General features: G+C 44.5%; 1 protein-coding gene across 1 annotated transcript in view; it reads right to left on the bottom strand.

Moving 5' to 3' along the window:
- The window catches only part of HEPH (hephaestin), a 75,285-nt gene extending 61,153 nt beyond the window's left edge, over nt 1-14,132 (bottom strand). Inside the window, exons 1-6 of the mRNA XM_056859730.1 lie at nt 14,128-14,132; nt 13,718-13,906; nt 10,504-10,748; nt 8,515-8,727; nt 6,475-6,654; nt 4,837-5,091 (exon numbers count right to left, since the gene is read on the bottom strand). Coding sequence (XP_056715708.1) covers nt 4,837-5,091; nt 6,475-6,654; nt 8,515-8,727; nt 10,504-10,748; nt 13,718-13,906; nt 14,128-14,132 — 1,087 coding nt within the window. The remainder of the gene's footprint in view (nt 1-4,836; nt 5,092-6,474; nt 6,655-8,514; nt 8,728-10,503; nt 10,749-13,717; nt 13,907-14,127) is intronic.
- Between the last annotated feature and the right edge of the window lie 11,335 nt (nt 14,133-25,467).

A 25,467-nucleotide genomic window follows, 5' to 3' on the forward strand; every position in this document is an offset into this window, starting at 1 on the left:
GGGGAACCTCAGGCCCGAGGGCCGTATGCGGCCCCCAAGGACATTTTTTGTGGCCCTCAGGAGCTCCGGGGCCCTGCCACGGAGGGGCGAGGCAGGGCAGCCCTCCCTGAGGGTGTTCCTGGGGCCACGACTTGCAGAGGCGCTGTAGCGCCCTTTGGACCTCCTCTCACCGACTAACAGCTGTTGGTCGGCGAGAGGAGGAGGAAGGACGCTTCCCCCAAGGCTGCCCCCTATAGCCGCAGCATGCCTGTCGGCTGTTGAGCAGCGAGTGGGGGGAAGAGGCCCGCAGCTCCCAGCGGCAGAGCATGTGCGCAGGAGCCGATCGGGCTTCGGGGGCCTTTTGTGGACTCGGGGTGGGGGAGGGCATGGAGCCTGGGGCCAGGTTGTGTGGGGCTGGCAGGTGTGAGTGTGTGTGTGGGGAAAGGCTTTTCTCTCTCCCTCTCTTTCTGCCTCTTTCTTTGTCTCGGTCATTTTCTTTCTCCCCCCTCTATTTCTTTCTCCCTCTCACCCTTTTCCTCTTTCTCTGTTTTCCTTCCTTCCTCCCTTCCTCCCTTGCTGATCGACCATGTGCTGCGCCCCCCTGGCGCCTTGTTTGCTCGGGCCCACCGCTGGCTGCCCTCCCGCCTGGGGGGGAGGACCGGGGGAGCGGGGGCACCCTCCAGGCCTTCTCTGCGTGGCCTCCCCTGGGGTTGCCAACCTCCAGGTGGTGGCCGGAGACCTGGCAAATCCAGCCTCTCCCCCCCACACCGGGAGATCTACACCTGGTATGGCCCCCGAATGATGTTATAAATGTGCAAATGGCCCTTGGCAGGAAAAAGGTTCCCCACCCCTGCTCTACACTAATGCACAGAGCATGGGAAATAAGCAAGATGAACTAGAACTCTTAACAGAACAAAGCAAATATGACATAATAGGCGTTATGGAAACCTGGTGGGACGAGTCTCATGATTGGAATGTAATACTTGAAGGGTATAACATATTTCGGAGAAGTAGACCAAATCGAAAGGGAGGAGGAGTAGCATTATACGTTAGGGATGATTACACCTGCGAGGAGGTCCAGGACTTAAAGACTGGAAGCCAGCTTGAAAGCATCTGGGTAAAAATTAAGGGGGAGAAAAACAGTGATGTCATTGTAGGGGTATATTATAAATCCCCAAGCCAGACTGAAGAGTTAGATGATGCCTTCCTGGAACAGATGTCCAAACATTCAAAAAAGAGAGATGTGATAGTGATGGGAGATTTCAATTATCCTGACATCTGTTGGAAGACAAACTCTGCCAGGACAATAAGGTCCAATAAATTCCTCACTTCCCTTGCAGACAACTTTTTGCATTTTCCAAACAGTGGAAGAAGCAACAAGGGGAACAGCTATTTTGGATCTGATCTTAACCAATAATGATGACCTGGTTTATGGGGTGGAAGGAGTGGGATTCTTAGGTGGGAGTGACCATATTCTCCTGGAGTTTGTTATACAGCAGAAAGGAGAAGCAAGGAGTAGCAGGACATGTATTCTAGATTTCAAAAAAGCTGATTTCAATAAATTTAGGGAACTACTGGGGGTGATCTTGTGGGTAAGAATACTGAAAGAGAAGGGAGTGCATGAAGGATGGGAATTTCGTAGAAGTGAGATATTGAAGGCGCAATTTCAATCAGTTCCAATGAGGAGAAAAAATGGTAGAGGTTGGAAGAAACCAGGGTGGATGTCTAAAGAACTTTTGGTTGAGACAGGATTCAAAAGGGGCATGTGCAAGAAATGGAAAAAGGGGGAAATCAACAAAGAGGAATTCAAACAAGTAGCCAGCATATGCAGGGAGAAAGTCAGAAAGGCTAAAGCACAGAATGATCTCCAGTTTGCCACGGAAGTTAAAAACAACAAAAAAGGGTTTTTTGGTTATGTCCATAGCAATAGGAAGATCAAGGTAACGATGGGGTCACTGCGTGGAGAGGACGGTGAATTATTAACAGGGGAGACAGAAAAGGTAGAATTATTTAACACCTTCTTTGTCTCAGTCTTCTCCCAAAAGGGAAATAGTGCTCAACCTGGGAATCATGGAGCAGAGGAAGCAGCAGGGAAATTACAGCATAGTATAGACACTGGGATAGTATGGGAATACCTGGCTACTCTTAATGAATTCAAGTCTCCAGGGCCGGATGAACTGCATCCAAGGGTGTTAAAAGAACTGGCCGAAGTGATCTCAGAACCACTGGCAATAATCTTTGAGAATTCCTGGAGAACAGGAGAAGTTCCAACAGACTGGAGGAGGGCAAATGTGGTCCCCATCTTTAAAAGGGGGAAAAAAGAAATCCCAAACTATTATCGCCCAGTCAGTCTGACATCAATACCAGGTAAGATACTAGAGCTCATTATTAAACAGATGGTCTGTAAGCACTTGGAATGTAATACTGTGATCACTGACAGTCAACATGGGTTTCTCAAAAACAGATCATGCCAAACTAATCTCATATCTTTTTTATGATAGAGTGACAAGTATGGTAGATGATGGGAATGCTGTTGATGTAGTGTACCTTGATTTCAGTATAGCCTTTGATAAAGTCCCCCATGATCTTCTTGAAGCAAAGCTAGTAAAATGTGGGCTGGACACTGCTACTGTCAGGTGGATTGGTAATTGGTTGACCAACCGAACCCAAAGGGTGCTCATTAATGGCACAACTTCATCCTGGAGAGGAGTGACCAGTGGGGTGCCACAGGGGTCTGTCCTGGGACCGGTACTATTTAATATTTTTATAAATGACTTGGATGATGGAATAGAGGATATGATAATTAAATTTGCAGATGACACCAAGTTGGGAGGGGTAGTTAATACCCTAGAGGACAGGGTTAGAGTTCAGAATGACCTTGATAGACTGGAGAGCTGGGCCATAAACAGTAAAATGGATTTCAATAGGGAAAAGTGTAAGGTACTTCACCTAGGAAGAAACAACATAAGGCACAGGTACAGGATGGGAGATAGTTGACTTGACAACAGTACACGTGAAAGAGATCTGGGAGTCTTAGTGGACCAAAAACTGAATATGAGTCAACAGTGTGATATGGCGGCTAAGAAGGCCAATGCAATTCTGGGCTGCATCAATAGGAGTATTGTGTCTAGATCAAGGGAAGTAATACTACCACTGTATTCTGCATTGGTCAGACCTCACTTGGAATACTGTGCCCAGTTTTGGGCTCCACAATTTAAGAAGGATGTTGACAAGTTGGAGCATGTCCAGAGGACAGCGACCAGAATGATCAAAGGTCTGGAATCTATGCCCTATGACAGTGGTGGCGAACCTATGGCACGCGTGCCAGAGGGGTCACTCAGAGCCCCAGCACAGAAAAGCAGCCCCAGCAGCAGGAGAGGTGGCGGGAGGGATCCCCCAAGCCACCTCATGGTGGCGACCCCTGCCCGCAGCCCTGGCTCTTGCACCGGGCAGCCTCTCTCCTCTCCTTCTTTTGGCAGCCACGAGGGGAGGGGGGAGGGGGAGAAAGTTGAGCTCCCCGGGTCTTCTTGCCATCGCCAGGGCGCCTGCGAGCTTCCCTCACTCTCCCCCTCGGCGGTGCAGGGTGACCTTGATGCAGCCACCCCCCAGGCACCAGGACAGGCCTGGATGGCTGGCGGCGTGTCCGGGCTCTCCTCAAGCGGGAGCTGCCGTGCCGCTCCTGCTTTGCGCCGCCAGCGTCTGTCCCTCATGGCGCGAGCGGTGGCGAGACTGGAGCTGGCTCCGACTGCCTGCACCGCCCCCGGCCCTGCCCTCAGAGGAGGAGTCCCACCGGGGCAACCTCCGCCCTCGCTTCTCACCCAGAACTGTCTGGTGCTGCTTGCGCGGCCTGGCCAACTTCCCTGAGGCTGCAGTAAGTGGGTGATACTGAGGTAACTCGGCAACATCGCTTTGCTTTCCCGCCGTCACAGGGATTCCTCCGCTGGTACGATTGCCAAAGATAGGACTTTTTGGAGGACTTTGATTCATAGGCACTTAACACACACACACGATTGCCAACCTCCAGTTGGGGCCTGGGAATCTCCCGGGATTACAACCGACCGCTCTACACAGATCAGTTCCCCTGGAGAAAATGGCAGCTTTGGAGGGTGGACTCTATGGCATTATACCCCGCTGAAATCCCTCCCCAAACTCTGCTGTCCCCCAGATCTCCAGGAATTTTCCGGCCTGGAGTTAGCAACCGTATTCAGGTTAAATTGCCGTGTTGGCCCTTTCAATAAATAAGTGGGTTTTGGGTTGCAGTTTGGGCACTCGGTCTCTAAAAGGTTTGCCATCACTGCCTTATGAGGAGAGACTTAAGGAGCTGGGTTTGTTTAGTCTGGAGAAGAGAAGGTTAAGGGGTGACATGATAACCATGCTTAAATATTTGAAGGGATGCCATGTTAATGAGGGAACTAGCTTGTTCTTGGCTGCTTCAGAGACTAGGACATGGAGTAATGGATTTAAACTAAGAGAAAAGCGATTCCACCTAAACATTAGGAAGAACCTTTTGACGGTGAGGGCGGTTCGATGGTGGAATGCGCTGCTTGGGGGGAGGGGGAGTTCCCGTCTTTGGAGGTCTTTAAGCAGAGGCTGGATGGCCATCTGTCGGGAGCGCTTTGATTGTGGGATCCTGCATGGCAGGGGGTTGGATTAGATGGCCCTTGTGGTCTCTTCCAACCTTGTGTGATTTTGTGATTTTTTAACTCTGCCTCAGATGTGGTTATAGCATTGCCTGTATTTCATGAAAAAGGGACAGGTGAAATCCTTGTTCCAGGTGCCCACAGCGGGCAAGGAAGACCATCAGCTGTTGGCCAAAAGCCCCATTGGCCACAAATCCCACTGGCTGCGACTCCTTACCTAACAGATGGTTGTGAACCTGGCAGCTCAGCAGCCATTTCCCGATGTTCCGGGGGATCATTTCAGCAGTGACAAAAGTGGCTGGGAAGAGGCTGGCCACATCGGTCCTGTGGCCTCGGATGGTCAGGGTCTGACCGTGGAAGAAGGCGGTGTGGACATCAATCTCATTGCCCATCCCAAAGAGATGCCATGCTACGTGATTCCCAGCGCACATGGTCATTCCGGGGAGGTTACCGAACACATAACCATTAATGGCTGTGGAAACAAAGATCAAGACGGTAGTCAAAGAATATTCGTTCAGTATTAATTGGGTGATGATTTTATAATTATGCATTTTGTTTTATTTTAAACTGTTGCTACCTACTCTGAGCCTGAGGGAAGGGATGTGGCAGAAATTGAAATAGATTCGAGAGAGCGTTCAGATGACGGCCCAAGCCCAGCGCCTCTTCCATTCCGTCCTATAGCGAATATGGCAGTTATCCCTTTCATTCATGGATCATATTCTGAATTGGAGCCTTTGAAGGCAGAAGCTGAATGCGGCCGGGGGGGGGGGGGAGCTTTGATATCCACCTTAGTGGGAAAGGGGGGCTAGAAATGAAGTCAGTAAGTGGAATATTCAGCTTACACCCAGGATGCCCTCCTTCTGTCATGTAAGTGGAAGAGTAACTCAGGATGTTAACAATTAGATGTTTTTTTACTCAGACCTTCCGTTCACTGACTTCAGCTCTGAGGTAAACTGTGAACCAATGCACACATTCCGAAAGGGCACTGCTACAGCCCTCACGTGACTGTTCCCACAGAATACGCTGTGGGGGGACTGGTGGCTTTGGAGCCACATTCCTTCTCTGTAAAGGGAGATTATGACATGGGGACACAAGTCTAATAAAAAAGGAAATAATTAAAGATTGTCACTTCTTTCAATGAATAGCAGCTTTTGTGTAATGAATTGTAAATTGCTAATGTGTAAGATTAGAGTGAACAGAGGAGAGAATCTGCTGAATGGAAACCAACATGAATGTACAAGATCTTCTCACATCAGTGAGTTAATCAAGCCACAGCCCTCAATTTGCATGATCTGAGCAAGGCTGTCAAAGATAGGACATTTTGGAGGATATTGATTCATAGGGTCGCTATGAGTCGGAAGCAACTTGATGGAATTTAACACACACACACAAGATTAGCCAGCATGGTGTAGTGGTTAAGAGCGGCAGACTGTAATCTGGAGAAGCAGGTTTGATACCCCCACTCCTCCACATGAAGCCTGCTGGGTGACCTTGGGCCAGTCACTCTCAGAACTCGCTCAGCCCATGCAGAGGCAGGCAATGGCAAACCACCTCCCAAAGTGTCTGTCCTTGAAAACCCTATGGCGTCGCCATAAGTCAGCTGTGACTTGACAGCACTTTCCACTACCAATGTGTAAGATAACCAGCAATGAGATTTGAGGTTTAGGTAGTATGAAAATGTATTGGTTCACTATAAGGAGATAAAAAACCCAACAAAATATTTTAACTAGTAGACAGCATAATAGTTCACACATATCTATTATTTCTGATAGTTAAGTTTCTCAGAGTCAGGGATGTATGTGTCAGTCTTTTCCACTTGGGATAGCAAATGAAGGGGAGACCAGGGGTCACTCACCATGCATCTGGTTGCTCTCCCTGAACTCCTCATCTTCTTCATCTACAGATTCTGGATCTCCACAGAAAGATGCGATGTTTTCTCTCAGGTGCCAGCTTTCGTTCTCATCAATCACACTGAACATCAGAAAGAAATGGAGATCCACATCCTGCCGCCTTTGAGAAACACTTTTCAGAGTTCCTGTACCAGGAAAGCACATGAGTGAACAGAGGAAGGAATCTGCTGAACATAAACCAACATGAATGTACAAGATCTTCTTACGTCAGTGAGTTAATCAATACGTCGGTGAGTTAATACTCCTTCCACGCTGCTCCCTTGGAAGATGTGGTTATGTGAGAGGAGCCTGAACTATGCCCCTGTCCCAAGCCCGCATCATCTTCCCCACTGATGGGAGCAACGTTAGTGTAGAGAGGAGCTGCAGCAAAGGCTCTTCCTGCATAGGCCAGATCTTCTGGTGTGACCCGGTGCACATGGAAAGAGGGCATGAGCATTCTGCCCTGCCCCATTTTCCTGACCTGAAACGGTCTGGGAGGGGGGCATTGGGGAAACTCATGAGTGAACACATATAAGACTGGGACTTTTGCAGTTCTGGAAAACAGCGAGGGAAGGAAGGCAGAATCTCCTTCTCCACATGCATTGCAGCTATGATCCAAAGGAGGCACCACACTCAGAGGAATTGAAGGGAACCTGCAACTCCCATGTGACTGCTATGTAGGACTCGGGGTAAGGACCCGGGACCCAATGTGTGTACTGTATTATGTGTGAATTACAAACCTGAATCTAGCCAAAAGCCATGCCTTCAAATATTTCTCTGTTTTAAAAAGCATGTGTTGGAGAATGGCACAGCAGCACCGGTCATTCTTCTTGTCTAAGGAAAACCTGTGCAGCCACCCTCGGGCCCCACACTTTCCACTTCCTTTCGCTAGCTCCATATTCAGGAGGAAGCCCACAAACATTACTCCTAGGGCAGGATCCCCTGGAGAAGGATTTGAGTCCTGCTGTGGGATCAATGATGCGATGTGGGCAACACATCCCACAGCATGGCTCTATTGGGCAAAGGGGCATGGCTGACGGCAGAGTGCACAGTTGTCATGCTAAAGGTCCCAGGCTCATTCTCTGGCATCTCCAGTGAAAAGATCTCAGGCAGCATGTGTTAGAGAAGAGCTTTCTCTACCCTGATCCTGCTGAGCCAGCGGTAGTCCAAGAAGGTGGACTGTTGTGGCTGCACCCCACGCTTTGAGGTTGTTCAGAATTACTGATGTTTGACTGACGGGCTTCCTTCTCTCTGTTTGTGTTTTTTTTAAAAACTTGGATAAAACTGTGCTATAAATGCTGGAGTAAACATGGGTTAGCAACTAGCTGAGCAGCCGGATCCTACACGTTTACTTGGGAGCAAGAGTCACACAGCATTCATTGCGAGGGTTACCACTAGGTCAGTGTGATACCAGCAAAGGAATAACACAGGGTCATGTACTAAATGGCAACTTACATCAACATAAATTAAAATTAGGGAATGTAGAAAGAAAGCTCACTAAACTGAGGTTATTGTACTTTGGTCACATTATGAGAAGACGAGAGTCACTGGAAAAGACAATAATGCTAGGAAAAGTGGAAGACCCAACATGAGATGGGTGGACTCTATAAAGGAAGCTATGGTTGCAAGACCTGAGCAAGGATGTTAATGATAGGACATTTTGGAGGTCATTAATTCATAGGGTCACCCTGAGTTGGAAGCAACTTGATGGCACTTAACACAGAGACACAAGATAATTTCAGCCCTGACCTGGATGGCCCTGGCTAGCCCAATGTCATCAGATAGAGGCTAAGCACGGTCAGCTCTGGCTAGTACTTGGATGGGAGACCACCAAGGAAGTCCAGGGTTGCTATGCAGAGGCAGGCAATGGCAAAAACCACCTCTATATGTCTTTTGCTTTGAAAACCCCACGGGGTTGCCATAAGTCAGTTGCAACTTAAGTCAGTTGCAACTTTCCACCACCAAGATAATTTCAAGGTAGGCTGCAAAACCTGCGGCAGTCTTACCTTCTTTACATATAAGCAACGGCCCAATTAAGCCAGTAGCAATATCTTTTGGTGCATTGATGTGAGAATGATAGATCCAAGTCAAACACATTAGGTCGTCAGCAGTTGGGCCATGATCCTCAGGAACAGTCCAGGTGTAGGTGTGGTTCCCTCCAGGCAGGACGGCATCATCCTTCTTGAGATCCTGTGAGGACATATCCGGATACTGGGACCCTGCAGGAAGCAAGCAGTCAAATATCTGTTCCATTACAGCCAGGACAAGAAATCTGATACACGCGTCAGCTTCTATTTAAAGCTGTGGCCCAACTCTTTCGCCCTGTGGTCTTGTACCAATCTTTGCAAGTATCTAAGCCATACCTTTAATGAACGGCTTTTACATTTCAAAGTCCCTCATGATTCCCTGTGTGGTTTTGTTGAAGAATCCTTTGAGTCAGAGCAATGGTCCAGCCATGTGAGGTTGCACAATACACAAAACGAGCCTGCAGCGTGCACCAGGCGGAACCTTTGGCTGTCCCCTGCATGAGCAGCAGGAAGCCCCCGCAGTAAACGGAAGAATCCCAATGACACTGCGCACAACGCCTGTCACTTCTTCCTTCGCACCCAGAGACAACAAATGGGCGGCTAGACGCTCCACCCGTAGCCACCAAGGATTTCTGGATGCTGCACTTTGCGCTATGCCACAACTCACAGGACATCCTCGCAGTGGCTTTTGCAGGTAGCCTAACACTGCAGTCATGGCAGCCCACCCACCCTGACAGTGTCTGTTGGGAGGCCCTGGATCAATTAGCATGCATATTATACCATGACCGTCATAGAATAATTCTTGCATTCAGCTACTCCATCTCGCTCCCGAGTGTACAGGACCGTGAAGTCTGTTTTGTATTCAATCTGGCCCCTCCCTTCTCCTCCTGTGTCTTTGTCTCTTCCCTCCTGGAGCTGCAACGAACATGATGTTCCTGTGGGTCCCTCCTGTGAGACCAATGCCAGGAAGACAGGCAGGAACATGCCCAGGCAAACGCACATCCACTCAGTTGAAACCAGCCATTTCTTTTAGAGAGAAGTATTCTTTTTAGAATGGGCTTATACTCCAATTAAAGCAAACCCACTTCAATGAAGTTTCCTCCTTATAATTTCTGGTTTTGCTGTGCTTCTTACCCATGCTTCAGCGTTGTATAACTCTGCTAACTATACAAACCATATTCCCTATGGCTCTAGAACATAGTGATTGTTTAAAGTGACTGGGTTTTTTGGAACTACAAAAGAATATTGTTGGTCTGTTTGTTTGTGGCCAGGCTATCAGCTCTACTAGGGTTGTCATGTTTCCTGCTATGGAGGTAAACCTCCCAGAAAACCTGATTTTTTCCTGCCAGCACCTAAAATGCTGGTGGGAGGAAAATGGGGGTGGGGGGATATGGGCGCTAGCAAGTTGACATCAGTTTCAGCAAAATCTGAAAACAATATAATGACATCAGGGGGATACTGTAGTATTTGCAAAAAAAAAACCTCTATAGTTCAAAATTTCTGGTTAAACTCAATGGATTTTTGTGAATCTTAGAGCATCCCTTCCACACAATGATGTCACTTCCTGTTCTCACCAGAAATGGCATCAGGGCACCAATAAGATTCCTGTGTGTTTGTCTCTGCCTCCCAGGCTGAGGACTTGCAGCCTTAAGCTGTGCCCACATGCAGTAAGAAATATATATGTTTTTTTCTTCTTTGTGGCAAGCTTAACAGCTTGGCCTGTGCACAGCAAAATGAATCTTAGAAAAGTTTTTTTCACCCTTTTGAGTTGCAAAAATGGCACAAAGACATGTAACCTTTCCCAAGCTCTGCAGAGAGAATTTCCATGCATGGAGTTTTCTCTGTTAGGAGAACAGATTCTGATTCCAATACGAAGAGAAAACTGTGTCCTCACATATCCAAAGCATGCAAAGTCGCCTCTACTCTAACATTATACACATTGTCCTGAGGCAGAGCATTTTCATGTACCTTCAGAGTCCTTCTCATAGAAGACGCCATGAGGATGGACAGTGAATGGCCGAGTGGCAAAATTTTTCAGCTGTACCATGATTGTGTCACCCACTTCAGCTTGTATGACGGGCCCAAGGAATCCCAGCCAGGCAGGTTGGGGGACCTCTGTCGTGTATGTGGAATCAGAATACTGCTTATAGACAGATTTCTTGTAAATGCTGCCAACTCGGTTCTTGGAATGCTGGAGGAATTTAGAGGCTGCCCTGGGGGGGGGGAAAGGTGAAAAAAGGTTAAATGCCAAGATTTCTACCCATACAAATACCCTTTTCCAATGTTTAACCCTACTCCCTTGGTGCTGAAACACTCTGACCCTCATCCTCTCTTGTGCTATTTGTGTGCACAGGTGACTGTTCGTAACTCATCAAAGAAGGGGGCCATTTTTAAATCAAATATGCATTCTGAGTAATGGGGACTTCACTCATGCCACTGATGTATGGAGTGGAGCAGACCTCCAGGTCCACCAGCACAGAGCCTGTCCCTCATGCATAGGGTTGCCAGCTCTGGGCTGGAAAAATCCTGGAGACTTTGGGTGTCGAGCCTGGGGATGATGGGGTTTTGGCGAAGAGAAGGTCCTCAGTGGGGTATAATGCCATCAAGTCCACACTCCAAAGCTGCCATGTTCTTCAGGGGATCAGTTGTAATCTCTGTCCTCTGGGGATCAGCTGTAATTCCAGGAGATCATCAGGCTCCAGCAGGAGGTTGGCAACCCTACAAGCAGCAGCCCTCCCTCAGCTCAGAAAGTCTCCTGTTTTATTACCCAAAACTCATAAGCCTGGAAATTGGTGTTGGCACAAATAATGAGAGCAAGAGATTAGGACAGACATCGGTTTAGCAGGGCAGGATATGTGGCTTGTGGGCCTCATTCAGGGATGGGGACACATTGTTTGGGATCTATCATTTTATGTCTGTGGTGGGAGTCAAAGTATGACAAAAGGGAATATTTTGCAGTTTGCATAAAGTCTGTTGTAAATTAATGTGTTTCTGCTCTTTTGCTCATTGGGTTCATTACTCAATGCCACATTCAGGGGGGGACCAAAAGGGCAGTAAAATAAATCAATCATAATTTACGTTAAGTGGTCTTTAGTACATCCAACACACAGTGCATTAATTCTAAATTAGATTGGAAACTGGAAAAAAAAAAAAAAACAGAAACCAAACAAGAAAACGGAAATAATTGCTGTTGTAATGGTGCCTTCCAAGTCACAGCTGAATTATGGTGACCATGCACGTGGCTTTCAAGGCAAGAGCTGTTCAGAGGTGGTTTGCATTGCCTGCCTCTGCGTCACGTCCCTGGTATTCCTTGGTGGTCTCCCATCCAAGGACTAACCAGGGCCAGCCCTACTTAGCTTATGATTCCCAACAAGGTTGGAGAAGGCTGGGTCATCCAGATCAGGACTGGTGGTGAAGTCACAGACAACTTACAGTGACTCTGTAAGGCTTTCAAGGCAAGAGACAATCAGAGGTAGTTTGCCATTGCCTGACTTTGTATAGCAACCCTGGACTTCCTTAGTGGTATCTAATCCAAATACTAACCAGGGCCGACCCTGCTTGGCTTCTGAGATCTGATGAGATTGAGCTCACTTGGGCCATCCAGGTCAGGACATAATTATTCGAGGGCTACAAAACAGGCCCAGAAGAAAAATGTGCAGCATCTTTCATGTGGACTTAATGTGTGTAAATAGGCAGTTGAAGCTTTTCATAGCATGGTGGTATATAATATCATAAGGTAAATAACAGACATGAATTTTCCTCCTCCTCTTAGACTGTTTGAACTAAACCACTTTAAGAGTGGCCAAATTTTGCACCTCAGTGTTGTCAGCAAGGAAGTATTTTTATTAATTATGCCGGCACTACTGAAATCAGAGTATTCCAGGGCTCAGAAATTTTATTGTATGAAGATCTGTTGATGACTCTGAGTCAATCTCAGCTGATCTATGATCGTAACAAATGAAGATGGATTGATGGTTAGAAACATCACATTAAGCTTCTATTAAAGGGACAGGACTCCCCCGCAAGACAGTTTGCAACCCTAAATTGGTCCCAAAATTAAGCCAGCATATTTATTTAGAACATTTCTGTGCCACCTTTCCTTCTAGATCAGGATCCTCAACCTGGCGAACAGAACAATAAAACAATTCAAATGCTAAAAACATTTCAGAACATTAAAAACAGTGCTTAAAATACTATATATACATTATTTAAACATTTGAATAAAACATATAAACCCACAAACAGGGAGAAAGGCTAATGAGAGTTATTGAGGGAATGCCAAACAAAACAAACAAGTCTTTACCCACTGGCAGAAGACAATGATAGAGGGAGAAAGAGATGATAATGATAGTGATAATAGACAGCCCCCATGATCCAGTGATACTTCTAAGCAGGAGTGAGTTGAGTTCAGGCTACTTTTATTTAAGATAACCCCTGTAGTGTAGTGATGTGCTGTACATTTACACAAGTGCAGAGTCTAGAGGTCTTAGGAGTTGTGGGTGTTCAGTGATGCTGAATGTGTGCTCTGGCTGCTTAAGCGGTGCCGGGTCAGGCCAAGAGCCACCTGGGCTAGCAAGCTCTACAAGAATCCCACTCTGGCAAGGGAGGGGCAGAGAACCCAAACCCCACGCTGTAAAAAACAGCACGGTTCATTTTGCTCTGAGATAATGTATGCAAAGTAGTAGAAAAGAGCAGGAGTCCAGTAGCACCTTAAAGACTAACAAAAATTCTGGCAGGGTTATCAGCTTTCATGAGCCACAGCTTGAAGTGAGCTGTGGCTCACGAAAGCTTATACCCTGCCAGAATTTTGTTAGTCTTTAAGGTGTGGCTCACGAAAGCTTATACCCTGCCAGAATTTTTGTTAGTCTTTAAGGTGCTACTGGACTCCTGCTCTTTTCTACTGCCAGTGACAGACTGACACGGCTACCCATCGTGATTGATCTGTATGCAAAGTGTGCTTTGAACACTCAAAAAGTGCCATGAATTAGAATAACAGGCTAACGAGTTACACAAGGAATGAATTAGAACAGTCTGCACTTCCCCCATGTCTCTTAGGGCGTTATGAATACCACAGCATGGAAGTGTCTGAGATAAAAAAGTTAAACATTAAGTCAGCAAAGATCAGATACATTTATTATCTAGTTTCTAGGCAGCCTTCTCCTTGAAGGGAAGTGGCACCTACATGTCATTTGCTATGCTTCGTCCTGTGACTTCGTTCTTTCGTAAGGGAGCATAATTCCATTCCACCTCACGTATTCCCAGATAGTAGACCCTGGTGGTGCCTTCCGCCAGAACAAGCAAGAGGAAGTGGATGTGGACTATGGCACGCTGGTAAGATCCCATCTCCACTCCTAGAAGGTCTTTGGGTGATCTTTGGAAAGAGAGGAAACAAAAATCTTACCCCGAGTCCTAAGAACTAGAAGGACCAATACGGCAGCACCCAAAACCTTTGACAAGAGTGGAGGACTGAACCGAACCGACTATAGAGGCAAAGAAGAATCAGCCCAGTGGTGCAGTGCTCTCTCATTCTGTTGGCAGGGGGTCAAGCTCAGTAGTGACTTGAACAGGACGGCAATGCACTGGTACCCTCACCTCATGGTGTGCAAGTGAGGCCAAAGAATGGAAGCAGCAACGGTTGTCTTTCCAGAATTGCCAACTCCAGGTTGGAACATTCCTGGAGAATTGGAGGTAGAGCCTGGGGAGGCTGGAGTTTGGGGAGGAACCTCAGCTGGTTATAAAACCACAGAGTTTCAGGAGATCTCCAAGCCCCACCTGGAGTGTGGCAACCCTATCCCAGACCCTAGCTTGGCTTCACCACCTGGTAGCCTACTTGTTCCTCATGATCCAATATGGCTATAATAGCTTCCCTATCAGGCCTGGGATTGCCAAGGAAGATGATAACAAAGCTGAAGCTCAAAAGTGGTGATTACAAGTTGGCAAAGTCAGAAGTATGTTCTATAGAAGAATGCATTTTGGCAATCTTTCGCAGGCGCCTTTTAAAGCTCAGACACGTGTAAGCTTTCCTTCCACAACAGAGAGGTGGCTCTTTACATAACTATTTTCTTGCAAAATCAGGAAGTGCCGGACACCCCATTTCCAGTGGCTACTGGGGACCAGGAATTGGCTGGTCAAACATTTACCTGCAACTGCTCACCTGTAGTTGCCAGCCTCAATGACAGAGGCATGCCTTACTTGACTCCTTGCTGCAGGCGCTGTTCAGAGAAATATCTCTGTTCCAAAGGGAACCAGCATGGTGTAGTGGTTAAGAGCGGAGGACTCCAATCCGGAGAACCGGGTTTTATTCCCCACTCCTCCATATGAAGCCAGCTGGGTGACTTTGGGCCAGTCATAGTTCTCTCCAAACTCTCTCAGCCCCACCTACCACACAAGGTGCCTGTTGTGTGTGTGTGGGGGGGGGGAGGCGATTGTAAGCCACTTTGAGTATCCTTTCAGTAGAGAAAAATGGAGTATAAAAACCAACTCTTCTTCTTCTTCTTCAAAATGCAAATAGATCTAAGAATGGCAAGTGGGTTATCAGGGACAGTGAGCCAGCATTGAGCCCTAAGTAATCCCACGGTGCACCAACATCCATTGGCTAAGTCCCTCGGCCCACAAATGCTTATCTCTCTGCTCAGAAGTATCAAATGGCAGGTGGGGAGTGGGGGTGTTTCATTCTCAGTCACCTACTCCTGAGCTTGATATAGGACTTTATCAGAAGTCTGCCTATCATTATTTAGATCGAGTTCAAAAAAAGTACCTGCTGCCTTTCCAGTGACCTGCCATCTATCGACTGAATTTTTATCTCTCCCTTCCTCCAAGAAACGCAGGGCAGCCTCACAAGAACCCTGCAAGGTGGGTTCAGCTGAGAGAGCAATACTGGTCTAAGCTCACCCAGGCAGCTTCATCTCAGAGCGTGGATTTGATCTCAGGTCTCCCGGATCCTAACCGGACATTCTCAGCACTATACCACTGCTCCTTGCAATTCCTTTCTTTGTCCACAAGACTCATGATGAAGCAGAGCTGCATCAAGCTCCACCTTGACAGCACATCACAGTCCTACCCAGAGTGTGTGTGTGTGTGTGGGGAATCTGGGTGTTTGGCACCGTGTTCCATTTGTAAATGTGGATCCATTGGATCCAGTGTGGTGTAGTGGTTAGAGTCTTGGACTAGGTTCTGGGAGACTCAGGTTTGAATCCCTGCTCTGCCATGGAAGCTTGCTGGGTGATCGTGGGCAAGTCACACTCTCAGCCTTTCCTACCTCACGGGGCTGCTGTGAAGATGAAATGCAGGACAGGATAATGATGTAAGCCATTTTGGGTCCCCATGGAGAGAAAGGTGGAGCATACAGGATGAGTTGTCTACCCTCGAATAAAAGACCATTCCCCAGTCCATCAGACAGAGCAATCCTAGCCTGCCTCCCATCAGAGCTGAACAACATACACACCTGGGAATCAACATTTACCACTTTAGTAAAGATGAAGGGGCGTCCTCTTGCAAAACCAACACTTCTGATCAAAGGGAACAGACTTCACAGCCCACCTGCCATGTGCCGTAACATTTTGGGCCACAAACATCCCGTCTGGCAGCCTGACATCCCTCTCCCAAACCTCAAGCCCTTCCTTCCCATCCCCCCCACTTAGGTTCTCCCCACGAATAACCCAACCTTTTTGCACATTCAGTGTAAAGGAAGTCCCAGTGGAACTTGCGCAGCTAAGTATGCCTAGCACTGCAGCCTGAGAAGCTCGCACAGAAAGCACTCGATTAACAGACTCTCTTACTTTGCCGAAGAAGAAAGCTTGCGACTAGTGTGAAGGGCTTGAGAAATATTTCCCCAGCATTTTCTTCCTGCGCCTGAAGCACCAAGGAAACCACAGCGGTTCGACAGGAGCCAAGCCAGGGCAAAGTCTCTTCCATAAAAGAGGGTAATGCCTGAACGTCTGCCTGTCGGGAGCAGCCAATGCCTTGGGTACACGTGATTGGCTGATGCTGGGGAACCATCCCAGTCAGCATAGAGATCCAGCACCCGTCATTAGCTTATCATCCCGGGTTTCGATGGCAAGGAACAAGCAGGGTGTGCGGCGCTCCCAATGAGGCCTGACCGCAGATTACTTTCAGGTAGGGAAGATAACCAGTGATAATATTGGTAAGAACAAAGTGCAGACAATTAGGACCCCGTGAAGTGGCCTGACCTGGGTGGCCCAGGCTAGCCCAACCTCGTCAGATCTCGGAAGCGAAGCAGGGTCGGCCCAGGCCAGTGTATGGATGGGAGGCCTTCAAGGAAGTCCGGGGGCGCCACACAGAGGCAAGTAATGGCCAACCACCTCTATTTATCTCTTGCCTTGAAAACCCTCGGGGGTCGCCATAAGTCGGCTGCAACTTGACAGCACTTTCCACCCCCTGCAGTGTAGTGGGTGGAGCGCTGCACTAGGGTCTCGTTTAAGTCCCCACTTCTGCCAGGGAAGCTGGCTGGGGGTCCTTGGGCCAATCACACACTCTCAGCCTACCTACCTCACATGGTTGCTATGAGGTGGAAATGAGGGAAGGCGAATTACGTTGCCACTTGGAGCTCCTTGGAGGAAGCGTAGGATGTGAAGTCTGTAGAGGTTCTTGGGGGTGAGAACACAAGAGATCAGTGATAGGGATCGAACACAAGTGGTGAAGGGCTTGAGGGTGTTGGGGGGGGACACTGCAGAGCTGCTGGAGGAAATGTTATAGTTGAATTCTAGTTTAGAATCCCAGCTTGTGGAAGACAAAAACTTCAGCTTACATCAGAGATCCCCAACCTTTTTGGGCCTGCAGGTACCTTTGGAATTCTGACACAGCATGGTGGCCGCAGTCACAAAATGGCTGCCTCAGGAGGTGGAGCCAGCCACAAAATGGCTACCATGGCTCTCGTTTTCACAGGGAAGATCCTTGTGCTGAGGTGGCAGATGCTGCCAAACAACATTTTTTTAAAATCTGCCCATTAGGAGAGATGGGCAAAATTAAAAATTTCCTGGCTGGGGAGAATATCGACTAAAGATGACGGTTTTACCAAGAATGAACTTTTTGTTCCAGATGATTCCTTTTGCAGTAGAAGAGAAAACATTGGAAATATGGCAAAGTCAAATTAACAAATTTATCTGGAATGGGAAGAAAGCAAGGGTCAGATTTAAAATACTACAGGATGACAAAAAGAGAGGAGGACTTGCAGTTCCGATACTACCAAGCATCTGGTTTAATTTGGATTACAGATTGGATTAAGACTCTGGATACAAAATTAATGAAACTGGAAAGAGATTAGATGAGTGAGGGATTTCACTTTAATTTGTGGAAAACAACCAAATACCAAAATATTGAACGTCAGCACATAATTAAAGATAACTTAACTAAACTTTGGTTTAGAATTAGAAGAAGGCTGAGCCCCTTGCCACCTCTAATGATGTCTCCGACGGATGCTTACTATTCTATAAAGGAGAGACAATCTATAAGCTTTATCACATATCAGGATATGATTAATTCAAATGGACAAATAAAGAACTGGGAAGAATTTAGATTGGAGAATAGAAAAATAGGCTGGTTTATCTAAACTAAAAAAAGACTGTATGGAAGGCAGTACTTTCAGGGACCCTACAGAGTTTGAATAACTGATTAAAAAGGATACAGATCATTTATTGGGGAGTATATACAAACTTTTATTAAAATATAATACGGAAGCGGAATAAATTAAACCATGCATGATAAAATGGATGCAAAACATTGGCCAAGAAGTGGGCTTAAAAGATTGGGAATATCTGTGGTCGAAAGCAATAAAATTCATAGCTAGCCAGAGCCTTAGAGAAAATTGGTACAAGATGTTTTTTGGTTGGTATATTACACCCAAAGATATCTCTAAAATAAGCAAAATACGGATGGCTATGCTGGATATGCAAAGGATGGAACTTTTTTTCACTGTTGGTGGTCATGCAACAAAATAAGAAAGTTCTGTGTAGAAGTACATCAAGAAATGCAAAGAATTTTAAATACAAGTTTTCTGTTGGACCCGAAAATATTATTGTTAGGAATCTTGCCACTTGATATCGAGAAAATGTGTCTGAAATATTCAGATATATGATTACAGCAGCAAGAATGGTAATTGTCTATAATTGGAAGCAAGAGTCTCAGCACTAAGGAACTGGTTTGATAAATTGGCAGAATATGCCAGGATGGCCAAGCTCACGAATATTGTCAATAAAAGACCTAGAGAAGACTTTTTAAGAATTGGAAACCGTACTATGATTATATTGTTAAGTGATATAAAATTAAATTATCAGGAGAGGGATAATAGTGATGGATATAATTAGCAATTATTAATGGATTTTAGCTCTACAATAACCACCCTAGATATGATAAATCTTTTGTTGTGCCTAAAAAACCGTTTGTCAGCTCTGGGCCCGCTTGACAAATCCCACAAATCACCCTCTAGGCAGGTCTTCCATAGAAAGATGATTTATTGAGAAATATACAGCGTGTTGCAGAAATCGACATGTAAATAAGCAAGGACACTAATGGGGGAAAACTATAAGGGTACAGAGGATATATAGTAAGAGTGAACATTCTGGAGAGTGAACATTCGGGAGGATTCCTGGTTGCTACAGCAACCCCCCAAGAGGACTTGCCCTTTCCCAGGATAGGGCAGACACAACAACCTTAGACAGTTCGAAATTGAAATACCATCTGGCTTACCAGGCCGGAGCCTGATATTCTGCCCCCTCTAAGGCCCCCCTCCCCCTCCCATGTCCGACGGGGAGGGTTTATCCGGGTATGCTGCATGAAATTGGCGGACCAGTCGGGGGGCGGAGACGTGGTGGTGAGCAGCCCATTCATCGTAAGCAGGACCAAAGTGCTTCCAGCGAACAAAGTAATGGAGCGCCCCCCTGTGGATATGGGAATCAAGGATTTTGGAAACTTCGAAGTGCTCCTCCACCCCCCCACCATGTTAGGTACCTCCGGAGGACTTTCTGGATGCCATTCGGGCGAGGGCAAATGTCGTTTCAGGAGGCTGATATGAAACACCAGATGGACCTTTCTCAGAGCTTTGGGGAGGGAGAGTTCTACAGTCATTTTGTTGATGATTCTGGATATGGGAAAAGGTCTCACAAACTTCTCACTAAGTTTCCTGCATGGGCGTAGGGATCGGAGGTTTTTTGTGGACAGGTACACTAGATCCCCCACCTTAAAGTCCCAACCAGGCGAACGATGCTTATCTGCCTGGATTTTGTATTTCCGTTTAGCCCGTTCTAGATTCTTTTGTAACCAGGGCCAAGTGGTTTGAATGGCCTGGTGTAAGGTCTGAGTTCACCTGTCAAATCCCAATCAACAGACATCCAGACAGAGTCGTCTAAGAAGCAGTTTATTTGGGAAGCATAAGGTGTATAGCAGAAACTTACAGGAAAAGGTACGAGGACTCAAGTGGGGGGAAGCAGGCAGGTTGAAACATGTACATCAGAAAGGCACCGTTGGATACCAGGCTGAGCCTGGTTCTCATGATAGATTAGTTATCGCGCCGGGGCGCAGGCTATTTGACCTTGACTCCAGCTGCGCTCTCAGTCTGGAGCTCCCACCTGGACCCACTCTGTTATGTCGGCATCTCCTCCTCCCCCGAGACGTCAACACTGCCTAGGGGACCGAACTCTCTCCCATATACTGCGTAGAACAGGCTAAACACTGTAGATTGATGCACAGTATTATAAGCATATTCAGCAAAAGGCAAGAGGTCGACCCAGTCATCTTGATGGTAATTAACATAACACCGTAAATAACACCCTAAAACAGCATTTACTCGTTCAGTCTGTCCATTGGTCTGAGGGTGAAAAGCACTTGACAGCCCCTGACCACCCCCACCAATTTGAGAAAAGCCCTCCAAAACTTAGCTACATATTGAACCCCACGGTCGCTAATTATCTTGCGTGGAAAACCGTGATGTTTGAAAACGTGACACAAATAAACGAGCCAATTTTGGGGCGGAAGGCAAGCCTGCACAAGGAATCAAATGTACTTGCTTGGAAAATAAGATCCGTAACCACTCATAGTACCGTTTTTCTCCTGCTGAGAGGGAGATTTGTCATAAAATCCATGGCAATAACTTCCCATGGTCTTGAGGGTGTTTCCAAGGGCTGCAACAACCCAGGGGGGGGCTTTCCTGGGGACCATTTGGCGATGGCACAGGTGGGACAACCGCGAATGAAGGCGTCTAAGTCCGATCGCATTTTAGGCCATTTTAGAATTGACATGATATGGGCAAGCAAATCTATTTTTACGCAATTACGTAAAGTACAGATAATACCTAGAACATTTTCAGATCATAACCCAGTTTCCTTTGAATGGAGTAACAGACAAGCATTCAGATGGAGGCTAAATGATAGACTTATGCGAGAGGATAATATGAGAAAAGAAATACATACCCTTATTAAAGACTTTTTTGAGATCAATATGAATTGAGAAACCAGTTTAAATATAATTTGGGATGCTTTTAAAGCTGTGTTGAGAGGATTTATGATACAGAAAACTATAGTATGGAGGAAAAAACAACTACAACAAATGATATACTTTGGGAATTACAAAACTTGGAACAGCAATATATTTTAGAATCCAGAGAAGACCAAAGGAAATTTATATTAATACAGATAAAAGCTGTTAAGCATCAACTTAATTTGGTGGTAATGGAAGAGATGAATTAAAACATGAAATATGCAAAGCAATTTTGAACATGCAAATCATCCAGGCAAACTGTTGGCTAGCCAATTAAAAGATTCAATGCAAAAGAAGATAATCAGCAAAATACAGACTGAAAAAGGACTGGTTTATACTACAACAGAGATACAGAAAGCATTTGTGTCATTTTATACTAAATTATATCAAAAAGAACCTATCTCTGAAAAAAAATAGATAGGTATTTGAGTACAGTAAATATCAACAAGTTATCCTCTGAACAACTCAAAATTATGGATGCGCCAATTACTACAACAGAAATTAAAGAAGCAATATCCAAACAAGACAGATAAAACACCTGGCCCAGATGGAATTACAGCTTTATTTTTTAAGATGTTTAAAGATGATTTGAAAAACTCTCTCCTGCAAGTATGCAACACAATATTAGACACGGGACTCTCCCCTGAGACATGGTCATATGCTTATATATTAATTCACAAGGATGGAAAAGACCCAGAAAGAGTAACTAACTATAGACCAATCTCATTATTAAATGTGGATTACAAAATATATGCTTCTATATTATCGAACCGTCTAAAGCAATTTTTTACAACTTTGATTCATGAAGATCAAGCGGGCTTTATCCCTGGAAGACAGATAAAAGATAATTGGAGGATTTTATTGGATGCAATGGAATATTATGAACAAAATAATCAGTGCAAGGCTGCTTTCATTTTCCTAGATGCTGAAAAAGCTTTTGATATGGTTTCATGGACATATATGAAAAAAATGAATTTTGGGGTAAGATTTCGAACTGGGATTGAAGCTATCTACAATAACCAAAAGGCTAAAATATTGGTTAATGAATCTATATCAGATAACTGTGAAATACAAACAGGAACCAGACAAGGATGCCCACTTTCCCCTTTGCTTTTTTATTTTAACATTGGAAACATTATGTTGTAAGATACGCGATACAGAGAAAATTCGCGGTGTCAAAGTAAATAAACAAGAATATGAAATGAGAGCTTTTGCAGATGACTTACTCATTCTGGAAGAACTAAATCAATCCATAGATTCCTTGTTGGATGAAATGAAACAATATGGAGAAGTCTCGGGATTTAAGATTAATCAAGATAAGACTCAGATAATGTTCAAGAATCTTTCTAAAGAAGAACAAAAAGATTTTATAAATACCTCAAGATGGGAGAAAACAAACAAAGCAAAGTACCTAGGTATTTGGATTACAAATAAAAGTAAAGACTTGTTAGTTAATAATTATGTTAAACTATGGGAATCAAAAAAAAAGATATGATATCGTGGTCCAATAAAAATATTTCATTTTTGGGTCGAATTTCAGTAGGGGAAATGAACATTTTGCCAAGACTGCTGTTTTTGTTTCAGAATTTACCAACAGTAACACAAACAAAATACTTCGATATTTGGAGGAAGGACTTCTTGAATTTTATTTGGCAAGGGAAAAAATCTAGAATTGCCTATAAATATCTGGTTGGCTCTAAAGAGAGAGGAGGATTTGCTCTTCCAAATTTTAAACTGTATGTGGAAGCATCAGCATTAGTATGGCTAAAGGACTGGATTAGTATGGCTAAAGGACTAATCCATACTGGATTAGTATGGCTAAAGAACACACTTTATTGGATTTAGAGGGCTTTGATAATAGATTTGGGTGGCACGGTTACTTATGTTTTGATAAATTAAGAAATCATACGGCTTTTCAACATCATATTGTAAAATCTTCTTTAATAAAAACTTGGCTAAGATATAAGCAACTACTAGAAACCAAAACACCTTTATGGATCTCTACTCAAGAAATGCTGACACTGCGACCATTGAGGCCATCTCAATTTGTAACTCATCATGACCTTTTGGTATGGGAAGCTAATAAATGTGCCCTAAAAGATCAAGAAGAGCTTAAAGAACATCTGACTTGGTTTCAATATCATCAGATAAAATCTGTATATATATAGGATATGAAAATAGGATTTGTTAAGGATAAAACTATTTTACAACAAGTGTTACTGGATAATAATGATCATTTAATTTTAAAGATGTATAAGGTGTTGTTAATGCTATATACAGAACAAGATCAAATTAAACCACTGATGATAACTTGGGCACAGACATTGGGTTATAATATTTCATTGAATAAATGGGAAAGACTTTGGTCACTGGATATGAAATGTATATTATCACAATCTTTAAGAGAAAATATCTACAAAATGATTTACAGTTGGTACTTGACACCAAAAAAGTTAGCCAAAATGAATAAGACAATGTTACCAAAATGCTGGAAATGTCAAGAAGAAATTGGTTCTTTTCATCATATATGGTGGCTTTGTGAAAAAGCTAAGAACTTTTGGGATATGATCTATAATGAATTATATAAAAAAAAAACACTGATCATACAACAGAATATCCCGAAAATGCCGAAAATGATGTTGTTAAGTGTTATACCGGAAACAATATTAACCCAGACATCATTTTTGATGTATGCCACTACTGTTGCAAGACTGGTTTATGCAGCAAAATGGAAGCTTTCGGAAATACCGGACAAGACGGACTGGATAAAGAAAATGCTGGAACTAGCAGAAATGGCTAAACTTACAGCATTAGTAAATCTAAAGGAAAACACAGAATTTGTGGGAGAATGGGAGGCATGGACAATATATTGTGAAAATGAATTAAAGCTGGGAAGGCTTAAAGATTATATTTTGATCTAATTCAAACGAGAGAAGTAGAAATATTATTAAAGATAATGATTTAGATTAAAAGAATTGTAATTAGATTGATATAAAAATATATTATAATGAATTAGAATTTAAATGCAAAGGGGACAATTAAGTTATCAAATAGATAGAGAAGGGGAGAGGGGAAGTCAATGAAATACTAGCATTAATTAGTTATTTGGTTAAGAAAAATAATGTTTATATCATATAACAATGTTATTGAATGATGCAAATTATTGTGATATGGAAAAAACAATAAAAAAAATTTTTTAAAGGATAACGCACTGGAGATCAAGAAGTACTTTTACAACTTGCTCTATTTAATGGTACCAAGTTTAAACATATAAGCATCAAACATCAAAATCTCTCCAGCCGAAACACAGAGTCAGACTGCAGAAAGAATCACATTACTGTTCAGTATTCTTCCACTTTTATACATTTTCTCAATAACGATACATTTCTTCTTTTCCCATGGTTTCATTTTTAACCAAGCAAACAGTTCTGCAATAAGCCAATTCTTTTACTGAAACATGAAGGGACTTTGCAGATGTTTTTGATATTAAAGAATGTGATGCCTTACCCCCCCTCCGTACCACAGACTGCGCAATTGAGGTGGTAAAGAGCAAGATTTACCCCATGAGCGTTTCCGAACGCACTGTATTACGTGACTTTTTGGATAAAAATCTTGCTCGAGGGTTCATTCGGCAATCGAACGCTCCCAACTCAGCCCCTGCGTTCTTTGTCCAGAAAAAGGAGGGTGACCTACGTTTATGCATTGACTTCCGAAAACTTAACGCAGTTACCCAAGCCAACGCCTACCCCATACCGTTGATTTCGGACATTTTGGGACAATTACAAGAGAGACGTATTTTCTCCAAATTGGACTTAGTGGAAGCTTATTATCGAGTCCGTATCCGTGAGGGGGACGAACCCCTCACTGCCTTCTCTAGCTGTTTTGGAATGTATGAATTTCTTGTGTTGCCTTTTGGGTTAAAAGGGGCTCCGGGGGTCTTCATGCAGCTCATTAACGAAATCCTCCATGATTTACTTTATCGCGGCGTGGTAGTTTATCTGGATGACATCCTCATTTATTCTAAAACCATGGAAGAGCATGTTGCTCTGGTCAGAGAAGTTTTAGAACGTCTGCGTGCCAACCAGCTCTATGCAAAGCTGTCTAAATGTGAATTTCACCAGGAGAAAGTGACTTTCTTGGGGTACATAATCTTTCATCGTGGCCTTAGCATGGACCCCGCTAAAGTCCAATCGGTTCTTGACTGGACTCCTTCCTTCACCCGCAAGCAAGTGCAGCAATTTCTGGGCTTTGCTAATTTCTACCGTGGTTTCATTCCCAACTTTGCTCAAGTGGCGTTGCCAATCACTGACCTCCTGAAAACAAAGGGTAAAGGAGTTTCTGCAACGTTGCCCTCTGCCAAAATACTTTTTTTTATAATTTTTTATTATTTTTATAATAAAACATAAACAAAAAAAAACAAAAAATAATAATACATATAAAAAG

This window comes from Euleptes europaea, chromosome 13 (assembly GCF_029931775.1).
Source record: "Euleptes europaea isolate rEulEur1 chromosome 13, rEulEur1.hap1, whole genome shotgun sequence".
NCBI lineage: Eukaryota > Metazoa > Chordata > Lepidosauria > Squamata > Sphaerodactylidae > Euleptes > Euleptes europaea.